General features: G+C 41.2%; 1 protein-coding gene across 1 annotated transcript in view; it reads right to left on the bottom strand.

The window, feature by feature from the left end:
- Positions 1 to 15,443, bottom strand: part of CPQ (carboxypeptidase Q) — a 462,202-nt gene that overhangs the window by 75,792 nt on the left and 370,967 nt on the right. Inside the window, exon 7 of the mRNA XM_060128241.1 lies at positions 2,217 to 2,418. Coding sequence (XP_059984224.1) covers positions 2,217 to 2,418 — 202 coding nt within the window. The remainder of the gene's footprint in view (positions 1 to 2,216; positions 2,419 to 15,443) is intronic.

The following is a 15,443-nucleotide window of genomic DNA, read 5'->3' as shown; positions in this document are numbered from 1 at the left end:
ATTCCAGACGCCCCTGTGTTGTTGCATATTGTGGGAAAGGGGCCACCAGCCTTGAGACCAAAGTGGCCTGTTCTCAGGATGACATCTACACTTAAGAGCCGGAGAGACTTGGGCGAGTCATTTAGTCCCTCTGAGTCTGTTTCTTCATCTGAAGAAGAGGAATAATTGCACTTACCTCTTAGGATTGTTGTACAGATCAAACAGACAGGGTCTTCAAAAAGCCTAACCGTGTGTCTGACAACTAGTTCAGTAAGTTAGAACTCGCATTAATGCTGAAGCAACCACAAGGGGGCTCAAATTCCCCACGGCACTGTGGCAAGAGGGGAAGCCCTTCTTACCTTTGTGAAGACAATCAAATCAACTTGTTAATTCCAAAGAGAACCATTCTTATGGAGTATCTACATGGAAGGAGTAAAGCTAGAGCCGATTCTCTTTTGTTGATCCAGTGCAACAGAAGCAAAACTAGCTGGGAGGAGGCAGCACACGTTTTGTTCTACTTCGGTCCAGGCTTCAGTTCCTCACCTCCCCTTTAAGCACCCCCGGTCTTCACTCGAATTCACCCACAATCCATCAGTCTTTTCCTCACCTCTATCCCCAGCAAACTGACTTAGCTTTTCTGAAATTTTACCAAGATTCTTATTGAAAAAGTTAAGGGTCAGGAAAAATCTAAAATTCAAACAAAATCGTTCTATAGGACTTAAAGGGCAAACTCCCTTCCCCTAGACCTTGATCATGATTAAAAACATATATGTAGAGAGTCTTGTGTCTGTCTAGATGACCCACTGAAAATGGAAATGTTGTTTTAAGATATTTCACAATATGGTTAAAATATACACAAATCATTGGAGAGAATTTAGTTTCTTGTCTTAGAATAAAGAATAGCTCCTTCTGTTTTTAGTTATGTAAGATTATTAGCAACCTTAACATCTAAAATATGCCTTAATCTATAATATCTAAAGAATGAGCTTTTTAAAAAGTTTAAATCCATATAGTATGCTATTGGTAAAGTCTACTTTGCAGGCTTAAAAAAAAAAAGGCTGGAGTGGGGTGGATCTAGAGAGACTTTTTTTTAAACCTGTGAAATGTTTTGTAGCCATAGAAATGGTTCTGGAAACCATAATTTTAAAACTATTCAAAAGCTGGACTTCCTGTTTGCATAATACAAGTACAGAATAATTTGCAAATAGATTCTTTAACAGTGTTTTTGATTATGGAGATGATGGTGTTAAGGGAACAACCCCAGGTCATAGAGGTCTAATATCAACAATAACCCTTTCTCATGGCCAGTCTAGGGCAAATTTGTGAAGTACTGTTTGTCTTCTTTAGGACTGCTCTCCTTTCTAGTCCTGTAACCGCCAGGCCTATTCCTATTACATAATTTCATCCCTGCCCAGTACTTGTCTTAAAAATATCAACCTGATGAATCACTGATCAGGGTAAATTAGTTTATGTCCAACCTCTTAAAGTAGTCTCTGCATTAGGAAAATATGATTAGCAAGAAGTACCCAACCTCAAAGAATAAATCTCTAATGGTAAAATTTCAGATATCATGGATTTGGGTAGGGAATTATTTGGGTCAGAGAACTTTCTGCAGCATAGGACTAGAACTAGAAGGATATTAGTATTAATAATTGCCTTCTACTCTATTTCATAAATTTTGGTCAGGAGATCATTTGTGCTACAATTACCAGACACCTGCTTAAAACAAAAAACAAAACAGTTTCTAGGCACAATCCCAGAGTCATTAAATCAGAATCTCTTGGGGTGAGGAACTTATACTTCAGAAAGAGAAGACAGATGGGTAAATAAATAAAAGGAGCATTATTATCCCAATATTGGAAATCATCAGATTATACCTTGTGGACAAAGCTAAGGGTTTATATATATATACATTTTTTTTTTTTTTTTTTGCTGTACACGGGCCTCTCACTGTTGTGGACTCTCCCGTTGTGGAGCACAGGCTCCGGACGCGCAGGCTCAGCGGCTATGGCTCACGGACCCAGCTGCTCTGCGGCATGTGGGATCTTCCCGGACCAGGGCACGAACCCGTGTCCCCTGCATCGGCAGGCGGACTCTCAACCACTGCGCCACCAGGGAAGCCCTAAGGGTTTCCATATTTTAAATGACCTACAAGTATCTACTGTGGCACGTCAGAACAGAAATTTTAGTTTAAATTGGTAGCAGTAAAGAACCCCAACTTCATCTATTGCTCTTACCAGGTACTCCGGCTTGGATCCAGAAGTTAATGTCTGTCCCTTCTCCAGCTCTAAAGACCTGTGTGACATTGATGGGCTCCAGCAGGCACATGACCTCCTCCACGATGGCCCTGGCCTTGTCACTGCCAGTGAACTGCAGCCCAGAGGGTAAGAAGGTCCCCAGGTCAGACTCCATCACGAGGCTGTAGTTGGAAATATTTGCCTTAACAAAAGAGAGAAGTGTTTGGGTCATATTTGTTGCTTCTCTGCTTTCTCTTTGGAAGTTATCAAAAAAACAATAACCAAATACTTTTATCTCCTCACCAGTTGTTGCCAAAGCACATGTTGCTCTGCTTGACTTAGGATCCAGTCTGCATATTACCTAACAGTTCTGAGATGCAAGATGACTCATCTTGGAATCTGCCGAATTTGAGTTGACTTGGAAGGTTTTTTTTAAAATTCAATGAAAATAAATATAAAACTCCATATAAAAATTACTCAATTATTGCTACTAGCAATAATATTCTTTCAACCAATTTTCTTAAGAGCCTACCTTGCACCAGATACAATTCCTTTTATATGGTGGGGACCTCCGGATAGTATTAGCCGTGCTTAGACAAAAAAAGGTGTAACCTGTGGGCCTATTTCTCTGCACCTCTTCCCCCTAGATGGATATTCTATCTTATTTTAATCGTGAATTCTGTGAAGGCTTAAAGGCATCAAACTGACAGGTCTGTCTTGGGTTTCTGATTCCATTGTTGTTCCATCTGTTGAATCCCCAGGGAGGGAGGTAATAGAACAACACTTGAAATGCTGATCTCTCTGGGGTACAGCTGTAGCATCTAAACCCCGGCAACTCTGCCAGGCCACTAGTGTGTAAACTTTTTCCAGATAAAGTCTGGTAAGAAAGCACACAGTGATTCCACGTAGCCAGTATTGTCACAGCAAGAGCTTAGAATATAAGAGCCTCTCACCAGATTGCACAGCTAAATTGCCACACTGCCCTAAGACTTGCAAGTTTAAGGTCCTTCAAACTGGCCTGGCCAGCTATTTCCCAGGACCCATTCACTTCTTCCAGACTGACCATATACTACCTCGGTTGAGTTATTCCCAAGCTGTCATCCTCATTATTCACCTAGTAAAAATCAATAATAATATTTTTACAGTGCTTTCAGAGAGCTTTCATATTTGCAATCTCCTTTGATCTTCTTCCATAATCCATAAAGTAGACGGAGAAGTTTTATGGTTGATGCTGTTTTATAGAAAAGGAACTGAGGATCAGAGAAGTCAAGTGATTTGCTCAAAGTCACACAGTTGGCAAATGAGAGAGCTGGGTCTGAAATTCTGTGCTTTCCAAAACTCCACCCTGTCACCACTAGCATGGGAGGGAGGAAGTAGTAGGCCATGCTTGTTTTGAATTAGAATGGTTTTTCACTTACAACATAACAATTTCAGGGTTGCATACATTTTTTTTTTCTGTAGAACAGATATGTTTGTACAATGACTTCCTAACTGTTGCCATGGAAGGGTACTGCTGTTACAAGGGCAAGAACAGGACCCTTCGTTTCTAAAGGAGGACGTTGCCAACCTTTAAAGGACTGAACTTCATGGCCCTGGGATATCATTTTGTTGTTGTTGATGATGATGAGAAGGTTAACAAAGCAGAAGTCTGTTCATATTTCCACTTTCACTTCTAAGGAATTTCTGTCTTCATGGTGATTATCAGAGAAAGACCCAAGGCATTTATGATCAAACGTACCACCTCTGCTTTCAGCTGTGGCTACTGTATGGCGGTAGCATCGTTAGAGTTAATGACATGCAAAATATTTGCATTAATGTCTTACATTCAGGGCTCGTTCAACGAGCACATTGGTGCTACGTGAGCAAGTTGACATGAATTTGGCAGTCCTAACCCTGTCCCCTTATGTGCCCTGCTGCCCCCCGCCCCAAATTCTCTCCCTGTCCTGTAAAAACGAGAAAAGAAATAACATAATATATCTGCAAATAAAAACAGTTGGGTAATGTATGTGAGGATTCCCATATTTCTGGAAGATCCCATCCTTCCAACAAGAAAATCAGGCAATTTGCTCCTAACTATATACAATTTAGTTAAAGGTAGAGCTAGTCAGTAGTTTGGCCGTCAGCCTGGTGAGATGGACACAGCCCTGGACCCACTCGACTCCATTCCTGACTCAGCAACGGACGTGCTAGGCTGCTGAGGGGAGTGACTGGCCTCTCCCTCTGTCCCCAAGTCATGTCACCTTGGCCTCTGGCTTCTCCATCTGTAGGCTGGGACAGATGCTCTTTTCCAGGCTTGAACAATGAGCCTGGGCACATGGAGCTTTGAGGGTCTTCAAAGAAAAGACATTTGTAGACCAAAAGTGAAAGTGGTGTGCGAGTTGAACTTGTCAGGGCTCCTAACAAAATATGCATTAAAGCCTTCTTGACCCTCTTCCACTGCAAATGAACAGATGTCCCTGGGACAGGGCACCCCACAGTTTGTGAATGGTACCGTGCAATGCCAGGATGTTAATGGGAATGTTGAGAATAGTGTAAATAAAGGAGGTTTCAAAGGTGCCAGACGCTGTCTGTGTGGCAGCCTTTTTAGCAGAGTGGTAACAAGTATGCACTCTGGGATTATTCAGACTGGGTTTGCGCATCAGATTAACCAATCATGGGCTCTGTGACTCTGGGCAGTCTGTGTAACCCCTCAGTTTCTTCTGCCATGAAATGGGGATAATACTGGTACCCAGTTCATAGAGTTGTAAGAAAGAGTTCAATGCAGACCCCAACGTATAACGAGCACTTGATCAATAGTTGCTGTTACTGGTCTTACCACTAAACATCAGTACCTCTCAGATTTTCAAGGATGGCCTCCATATAAACCATTCTGTCAGCTGCTTACAATGATAATATGTAGCTTTTTTGCAGTGCTTCCTACATGCCAGACACTGTATGAAAGGCTTTACAGCTTATCCCATGTAATGCTCCCAATCATTCTATGAGTGCCACATTTCTCATCTCACAGATGAAGCAACTGAGGTTTAGTCAGGTTAACTAACTTTCCCCAGGTTACCTAGCTAGTGAGTGGTTACCAGAATTCAAACCCGGAGGTCTGCCTCCCCAAGCCTGTGTTCTCAATCCCTCCACTGCCCTGTCTGCTGCTGCTTGTTTCCAGCTGTCAGGCCACAAGTCCTCACTTCTAATTCAAAAATACAAAGACTGTAGTGAAACAGATGTATGGAGTTTAAAATATTTTTGCGTGATCACAATACAAGATCTGATTGGACAGAATTTATTGTCCCTGCTAACGAAGTAATTTGATTAAGCAAAGAGAAGAATGAAACAAAAACAAAAACAAGGACAATACCCTTGGTCCACCATTTCCTTCCAACTAGGAATAAAAAGTAAAACAATAAAACATCTTTTCAACCCAAATTAGATAGGATATGCAGATCTCAGCAAACCAGAATTCTGGAGTAGGCAGACACAAGTTTGATCTCTATTCATGTAGAATTTTATTAGCTGCTGCTAACATGATGGCAGCAGTCTATTGTTGTCTATTTATATATAAACATCTCCATATGTTTTCAATAAAGAACTAAGAAAACAAACCACCCACCGTCCATGACACCGTTTTTTCTCCTCATTTATGGAGTCATTGTCTAATCGTTAGCACATGGCCAAAGAGCTTGGAAAACAAAATGTCTCTGCACAAAGAAACAGGAATGAATAAGTCGGGTCACTGGGCTGTTAGAACTGCTGCTTCTCAGGAATGTGTGGTCACAAACATGTTCCTCACTGTGCCATCAGTCACTGGGGACATAGTGTAGATTTGAAAAGCTGATTATAGCTAGTGAAGGCAGAGCAGAGCCATGCTGGTTTCATTCAACCCACCTCAGCACACAAAACAAGATATCCATCCTCCTGGTTATAGGATGTAGGGAGAAACCTACTTCTAGAGATTGAATGCTTTATTAACCCTTCACTCTGCTCTCTTCATAAAGAGAAACATCTCTTTATTAGGAGCCATGGAAACTGTCCTTCATTGCCATGTAACGGACATAATGTGATGCAGAGAAATGCTCCTGGCTATCCTCCAGGTTGGGATTGCTGGATTAGTTAATATCTGCTCAGGGTTGAGGATTCATAACTTTGTCCTGTGCTAGAATCACATCCTATCACCTCTTTGCCTTTTTTCTTTTTTTTAAGCGTCAGCTTACGCTGCCAAAGAACAATTTGGTAACCATTAGCAATCCTTGGGAGCAATGCAAGATTAGAAAGTAGAACAATGTTTAAAATACGTATTGCATGTTTTCAAATGCTTACTTCCTCATATAAACACAGGGATGATGTCTGTGTTCTTTGCTTTTATAAAATTCCAGATAATTCTTCTTCGGAAATATAGACCCAAGTTCAACATTTCCTTTCCTCCCAAATGCAGCTTCTTGTTTCAAAGCTTTTATTTTCTCATAACCTAGGTAACCTGTCTTTGGTTTTGAACTAAAATTGCAATCCCCAAAATCAACTGACAAGGAAAAGAGACTCCTAATTATTCGAATTAATCACGTAGCCTCCTCAGTTCAATCTTCAAAGAAGTAAACGGTTCCCGCCCACTCCGCCCCCGACACAGGGCAATCAGTCTCGGTACCATTTTCCCCGCTCCGGTAAATGTTAATATTTTACAGACGATGGTGGTGATGCTATTTGGTCAGGTGGTAGGCTCACAAACGAGTTCTCAAAAGGAAATCATCCTATGAGACCATGTGCTGAGTTGCTATAATCATCTTCTCCAGTGCTGCCCGTGACCCTGGAATTCCCATTTCAAAGGGTGTAACTGGAGCGGGGCTGCTTCACGGAGCTTTAGCTCAAATCCCTGTCATGATGGGATATAGGTAAAGAGGTTTCTCCCTGCTGTGTAAAACCAAGAATAGGTTTTACTTTCTGGTCAGGTCTACCCCGAGGTTCACACTTTTATTTCTGGCAGTCTCCAGCATTAAGTTTGTTTTTTTTTTTTTTTTGCGGTACGCGGGTCTCTCACTGTTGTGGTCTCTCCCGTTGCAGAGCACAGGCTCTGGACACGCAGGCTCAGCGGCCATGGCTCACACGCCCAGCCTCTCCGTGGGATGTGGGATCTTCCCGGACCGGGGCACGAACCCGCGTCCCCTGCATCGGCAGGCGGACTCTCAACCACTGCACCACCAGGGAAGCCCCAGCATTCCATTTTGAACAGCCCTGGGGACCCAGGGGAGGGCCAGGAAAGGGATGATGACGAGGTGGAGTGCCATAAGTTATTTTTGTTTGACAGCTAAGCTGGCTGTGGCTTGGGGGAACAGGCAGTCTTGGGTAAGTTACATTAGTACGAAAATCACAGACACCTATTGTGGTTTAGTCACTATGCTGCCGGGAGATGGGACCAAATAAATGGCTTCCGGAGATCCCTTTCCAGCCCTATCATTCTCTGCGTGTGCACAGAAGGTTTCTCTTGGGAGACAAACCTGTGTTTTCAGGCAATCCAATTTTCACAGCGTTGTTTGAAGCACTCTAGATCTCAGTGAATTCTCCTCTTGAGCTACTTAAGGTCCGTGGCTACCCCTTAAACTTATGGAAAACACACGATCCCTCTGTAAATGTCACTATGGTAACAATAGTGAGTCAGAAGGCTGAAAATATGGCATAAACCTAGGCTAAAAGAAATAATATACCTAGGCTAAATTTTATGTATATTATACAGGAACTGTGACTGTATTTACATTTCTTTTAGGAATAAAAACAATCCAATATCCAGGGTATTTGGTAGACAGACTTAAAAAATGGTTTACATGGCAGCTTGCTGTCAAGCTCAGCTTTTAATTTTATTCCTGCACGTTGAAGCAACATAATCAATAGTTGGAATCAGTGGGACTCAAAGTCTCCACAATTAAATTTTGATTCCTTTAACACAATATATTGCCCAAGTGTTTCATGTTACTAGTTTCATATACATTTCAATAAGCAGTTGTAGAAGAGACATCTCCAACGCAGCTGGCTTTGTGAAAGCAGCTGTCTCTGCCTTTATCATTCTCTATCCCTCTCAACCTCCTCCGTCGCATGGTATCCCCCTGTCTCCTCTTGTACTCATCATGCTGCTATCAAAGTGTAAGAACTAAACTGTCTAAAAGAGGATCCCTTCCTTTGTTTGACCTTTCTTCTTTGACACTGTTGCATGCTTAATAAACATAAAGATATGTTTCTTGTTTTTGATGGTGGGGTCTTACCAGCCAGGACAGTGCTTTCTGGTTGACTTCTAATCAATCCCCTTCTCTTGACTGGGAAGACTACAGCAGCCTTAAATCCCTAGCCAAGGTCATAACTGAAAGGAGTTCCTCTTCTTAGGAGCAGACAGCTTATTTCTTTTAAAAATATAGTACTTATTTTCTCGTCCTGCAAAAATAGGCTGCTTTATAATCTGGAACTGAAATATTCACTCAATCCTAGGGCATATCATATTACAACACAATTAATCATTAATTCTCTTTTCTCTATAGCCAGTAGACAGCACCTAGAGCATTTTTGGATTATGACAATATCCTCAAATGCTTTACTTGATCAAGCACTCTTTACTACTCTTAGTAAAGATGCTAGATGCAGCTTTAGAAATCATTTTATTTCCTTAAACGTGCCTTCTTTTCTCTCAAAAGCACAATAGTGGGTCTGAAACCTCATGAAAAACGTGAGGAGCTTCAAGGCTCTGGTTCTACTCAAGGCTTCATGCTCTACCTCTCCCCTCGCCTTCCATTCCTAACACGCCACACCCCTATCTGAATAATATACTGCACTGTTGCGCTTTATTCTATATGTCTTTTATACCTACTTTGCTCTTGAAAGAATTCAAGGCTTCCTATAAGATACTAACACCATATTTTAAAAGTATGGAAACTCTTGAGAACCAAGAAAATGCCATGAAGGCAGGGATCAAATCTGTGTGGACCTCTGCCATACCTGTAGCTTAAATAGCAAAGCTCAGCACATAGTGGGTACTCAAGAAATATTTGAGGAGAAAGAAAGTCACAGCTGGGAAAATCTGACATGATACCATAACCGCAACTTGAAGATATAACAGTTCTAGTTCGTGCTACCAAGGTAAGAGGGAAGAACGATGTACTATGAAGCTCTCAGTATCTAGGAAAAGAAAGGATACCACCAGCTCCTCGAAAAAAGCAACAGTTTTTCCAGCATTCCATTCTAAGAGGAATTACCACATGGTTCTTTCTATGAGGAACATTGAACATAATAAAGAACAGAGTCTCCAATAACAGTTTAATAAAAGAGGCAGAAATATCTTTCCTAACACTATTTCCTAAATATTGATCCTCAATTAAAGCCAAAAGCAAAATATTAAGTCATATTTCAGTAAAGATGTTTCTTTAGGAAGTAAACTGTATTTATTTAACAGTTATTGAGACAGAAGCCAAACAGGGGGACCGTACATTCCTGTTTGCCCTGGGCAGTCCCAATTTACATCCTTTGTCTTGGTATAATTATTACTGGTGCCTCCTTTTTCTATCCCACTCTCAAATATCAATTGTCTCTCATAGAATTTTTGTAGAAGTTAGCGAAAAATTCAAGATTGAGATCACTTAGCACTAAATTGTGAATATCTGATGGAGCTGAATTTGTCACTTGCTTACTCCTGCCAATACTTTCTTCCCTTGGCTACTGGGACCGTAGACTCTCTGGTCTCCTCATGCATCACTGGATATGGCTTCTCATTTGTTGGCTGGTTTTCTCACTCTCCTGATCTTTAGATGTTGGGGTGGTCAAAAGGTTTTTCATTTCTCTATCCTCACCCAAGTACTTGAAATGCCCAAGTTCTTGCTCAGTTGAATTTCTAGACAGAATTCTTTTGAATTTCACCAAAAGAATGGAAGAAATGATCTTGGCCAGGTGCTCTCATCCGGCTTTATGGTTTTAAATAAACCTGTATTGTGATGAGCTCCAATTCACATCAAGTTCAGACTCATAATGAACAGAACATCAAGTTCTCCTCAAGTTCAGACTCATAATGAACAGCTACTCAGCATCTCTATTTAAAGGTCTAATCATGTATTAGTTTCCTATTGCTGCTGTAACAAATTACCACAAATTTGGTGGCTTAAAACAACATAAATTTATTATTTTACAGTTCTGGATGTCATAAGTCTGACATGAGTCTTATAGGGCTAAAATCAAGGTGTTGGCAGGGCCGGTTCCTTCTGGAGGCTCTAAGGGGGAATCCATTTCCTTGCCATTTCCAGCTTTAGAAGCTTCCTCTATTCTTTGGCTCATGGCCCCTCATCTCATTGCCTTTTCTCCTCCTGCTTCTGTCATCACGTGGCCTTCTTCTGCCTTTGCTGTTCTTGCCTCCCTCTTATAAGGAGGGCCCAACCCAGTAAACAGCAAATCCATTCTTCTAGTTGCTGAGTCTAAACATTTTGACTCCTCTCAAATTCTTGGCTTCTCTCTTGCTTTTACACCCCAAATGCAATCTATCAGCAAATCCTGTTGGCTTTATTTTCAAAATAGACCTGTTGTTCAACAACAACTCACCAGCTCCACTATTCTCACCCAGTTCGAGCCACTATTGCCCCTCACCTAGAGTACTGCAAATAGCTTCACAACCATTTCAACCCTTGCCACTCTTCAGTGTATTCCCTATACAGAAGCCAGAGTAACCCTGTTAAAAAAAATCTAAGTCAAATGATGCTACTCCTCTTCTGGAACTCTGCATGTGGCTTCTAGCTCACACAAGCTAACAGGCAAAGCCCTTATATTTGCCTACAAGGCCCTAGATGTAGATTGAGCCTGACCTTCCATAACTCCTCTGACCTCATCTCCTACTACTCTCCACTTCACTTTCATTGTTTCGGCCACCTTCAGTTCCTCAATAATGCTTGGGTTCTGAAGCTTATGAACTTGTTCCTTCCTCTGGCTGTTACCCCGTTCCTCTGGATATTTCTCACTTCCTTTTGGGCTCTGCTGAATGTCCTCTTCTTGGGGAAGTCTTCCTGCCCACCTTATATAAAAGAAGACCTCCCCTAATACTCCTGATGACACTCCCTAACCCCCTGATTATGCTTTCTTTTTCTCCTTTGTATAAACAATGAATGTTTATCTTTATTGTCTGTCTCTTCTTAGAATAGTGTTTGGTCCCTGATGGCAGAGACTTCTCTGCTGTGTTTACTACTTGTGATCGATTGTTTAATGGCTATAAATCCTTCCCTTCCCTGTATATATTCCCTTTTCCAATGTGAATTTGCCACTCCTTTCATCAAGAGGTGCAATCTCTTTCCCCACCCTCTGAATGTAGGCCAGCCCTGTGCCTTTATTTGACCAATAGACTCTGGCAGAAGCAACCACTTGCAACTTCAGAGCACGAACCAAAAGAAGCCTTACAGGTGCCACCTTGACCTTTTGCTGCCCTAAGACTGACATGTCAAGAAGCCTGGGCTAGTTGAGGTACCACATGGGGAGAGCAGCCCAGATGACAGTCTGCCCCAGCTTCCATAAGTTGGGCCATCTTTGACCATCCATCCCAGCCAAGCTGTCACATGACCTCAGTGACCAGATAAAATGCAGGATACTCAGTTAAATTTGAAGTTTAGATAAACAATAAACACGTTTTTAGTATAAGTATGGCCTATGTGATATTTGGAAGCATGTAGGCTCCCTGATGACAGGGAACTCCCTGAAACAACACCAAGAATATGTAACAGGGCTCAATAAATATTTGTTGAATGAGTGAATAGTCTATATTATTGATTCAAAGAAGATTCACATGTTTATATATAATTTGGATATGTGGGCAAGTTGGAATTTTATAATTAAAAAAATTAAAGAGTCTGGTTGTAATCTTGCCCATGTGTTGAATCATCCCTTCTCTGCTGACATGGGCTTAGGAGAATATCTATGAGCAGAGCCAAAAACATTCTCAAGAAGCACCTTAGGATCTGATGAAATGCCCAAGTACTTGCTCAGTTGAATTTCTAGACAGAATTCTTTTGAATTTCACCAAAAGAATGGAAGAAATGATCTTGGCCAGGAAGAATCTGGGGGCAAGAGTTACTAGTTATTTGGCGTTATGATTAAAGTGGCCTCAAGTTGTCTATAGAATATTGAATTGAACCTCAAAGAAGGCTGAACAAAACCATTCCAATCAAACAAAATCAACTGACTTATTGAATGGAGTGGTGGTGCATCCAATCCCCTTAGGGGCTACAATGGCCATGGGGGAAGGAGAGGAGAGATGGAGACTGAATCAGGAGTAGGGAAAGAACAGCCCAGAGATAGTGACTCCCAATGAGTCCCATGAGGATGGGATGGAGGACACCTGTGGAGAATGTTAACCCTGGGAACCAGAGGATCTTATATCCCCTGGAGAGCAAAAATAGCAATGCCAGTGTTGAAAGTGCAGAAGCCGAGCTTCCACTGGACGGGAGGCAGAGGTGTCGAGAGAAGGAAAGTAGTATTGTCGATATAGATGGAACATTTCTATGGAGAAAAATCCATGACCATGGCTATCTTTAGACCTCTCCCCTAAACTCTAGTCTTTTTTTGTTTTCCCCAAGCTGTGTACTTGACCTCTCGACATGGATGCCCAATATCTCAAACTTGACATGTCCAAAACTGAGCTCCTGACCCCCTCCTCACACCCCTCTACCCAACTCCTCCCATTCGACTTGCTCAGGCCTCAAACTGTGGGGTCACACTTGGCTCTTTTCTTTCTCTCACACTGTATATACAATCCATCATCAGATCCTCTTGGCTCCTTCCTTAACATATATCCGGAGGCTGACAACTTTTCATCCACTGCTACCATCCTGGCACAAGTTACCATAATCTCTCACCTGGATTATTCAGCCTTGTTCGGTTCTAGTCCTCCTTCAGTCTATCCTCAAACTGGCTTCCAGAGCAATCGTCTTAGACTATTAATTCAGATCAGGTTAGTTCTCTGCTCAACAGCCTCCAAGAGTTCTAATCTCACTCAGAGAATATGGCCCATGAGACCTGACATGATCTGGGCTCCTCTGTCCTGCTACTACAATCCCTTCCCTGCACCAGTTCAGGTACTCTGGCTTCCTCGCTGTTCCCAGAATGTCCCCTACACTCCATCAGCACCTTCCCTAGAATGTTCTCTTCCAGATACCCACAGAGCTACTTCTTTATCTTCTTCAGACCTTTACTCAAACCCTTCTGCAGTGAAGTCTTTTTTGCCCCCCGCCAACAAAAATTCAAACACTCCCTCCACATATACCCTATCTGTGTCCCCTGTCTTGTTTTTCTCTTCAGCTGTTCTCATATCATTTTATTTGTTTATCCACATCATCAGCCTTGATGCACAAGAATGGAAGTAAGAGGTGGGCAGAGTTTAAAACAGTGCCTGGAACTTAGAAGGCCCTCAACAAACACGTGCTGGGTGAATGAATAAATACGTGTATGTATGTGTTTAAACACATATGTGTGTATGTATGCATGTATAAACCCTGTAAGCACACCTCTAGATGCTATTTTGGGTGACGGTGGTGGTGAAGATAACAACGATGAGATGGTTGCTAGTGCTGGTGGTAAAAGGCAACATCAGTTTTTCAGAATATGTCTTTTTTTAAAAAAATCTTCTCAAGAAAGCATAAGTTTCAACAACTAAAGGTGAAAGCTGAATCTTTAGTGTATATTTTATAAAGCTCTTCAAATATACAAGTTTTTGCAACATCCATTATATGTGCTAAAAATAAATCCTTCCTAGAAGGCTGTATAAAGTGATAGCAATCAAAAATGCCCTTCAGTTACCTAAATACAAGTGAAACTTCTAAAATTCCTTCAGTAGTGAAATACTAAGATACTCTTATTCTCAAAGCTGTGTGGCAAAAGGAATCTCCTTTTCAGGTGAAAACAGCGCTGGAAGACATCCTTATGTAGCATCCCTATGTCATGGTCATGGTCATTTCTATCAGAGATGAGAAACCCTAATATGCAAGATTTGCCAAAATAAAATGGTCACCATTAACAGGAGGAGAAAGGATGAGCAATTAACAACTGAACTGCCAAGGGGTCATATACATCGATTTTTTCAAATATTAAATAATTTTGAAAAGAAACCTTAAGGTTTGTTACGCTAGAGTTAGTACAATGTGAGGCAAATAAGACGTGGTGTCATCACTAAGACTTAATTACAGAAACTAATACATGCATCCTGGGACTACTTAGAGCTTTAACAATGGCTTTGCATACTTTGTAAGCGTTAAAGCGTTCAGACAAAATGAAGGAAAAATAATAAACAAATGAGGCAATTTAGCTTTGAGAAGAGTTAAGCTAATTTAATAGGTATAGTTTAGATAAAAAGAGGCTAAGGAATTAGAGCAGTTACAGAAAAAAATCCAAATAGGTATGTATATTGAGATAGCGGAGGTGGAGAAAAACAATTTCCCTCATCTGAGAATATTAATAAGCAACAGCAGAAATCACCTAAAGGTAGAAGAGGAAAATGGCTACAGTAGAAAATAGCATCAAACACGTTGGAAATAACGATCATTCTGAAAAGCCACCTGAGGACCACTTAGGGGAGACCAAACACTAGAAACGCTTGAGGCAAGTTGAACCTAAAGCGTTAGTCAGGCACACAGACCTCACCCCAGATTTCTCTTTGGTTATCTGCAATCTTCATCAAGGGTATCATTAGTGTTTGAAGGAGATACAAGTGATTAGGGTAATAATCCTTACAGGGTCATCTGTCTCAGAGTGGAGTGGATGCTACGATTCCCACTTCAATGGTGATTGCCACTGGGAAGTTAGAGGAGGTGACGCACAGATGCTAATATCACTTGATGCCCTTCTCGGCCATTAGGTGAAAAATATTAGGCAAGCTACTTAATACCCTGGGCCTCAGTTTATTCATTTGTAAGGTGGGGATAACAATAGTTATTTTGCCAGTTTATTGAAAGCAGGAGTTCTTAACTGGGCACCCCTTGGCGGTTCATAAATTTGGAGGCAGTCGGTGAACCTGAGTGGGAAAAAATTACATCTTTACTTTCAATATCCTCTAACCGAAGTTTAGAATTTCCTTCAATTATGGATGTAAGTAACAAACCACAGTAGTATTAGCAGAACCTGTCACTTTGTCACCAATAGAAATCACACATATTTTCATATCATATTAGACTTATTGTAGAAATCTCAAAATAATCTTTATGTTCATCACTACTTTGAAATTACAGTAATAGATAATACTGCAAG

This window comes from Lagenorhynchus albirostris, chromosome 17 (genome assembly GCF_949774975.1).
Source record: "Lagenorhynchus albirostris chromosome 17, mLagAlb1.1, whole genome shotgun sequence".
Classification (NCBI taxonomy): Eukaryota; Metazoa; Chordata; class Mammalia; order Artiodactyla; family Delphinidae; genus Lagenorhynchus; species Lagenorhynchus albirostris.
This window is presented reverse-complemented; position numbering and strand designations above follow the sequence as displayed.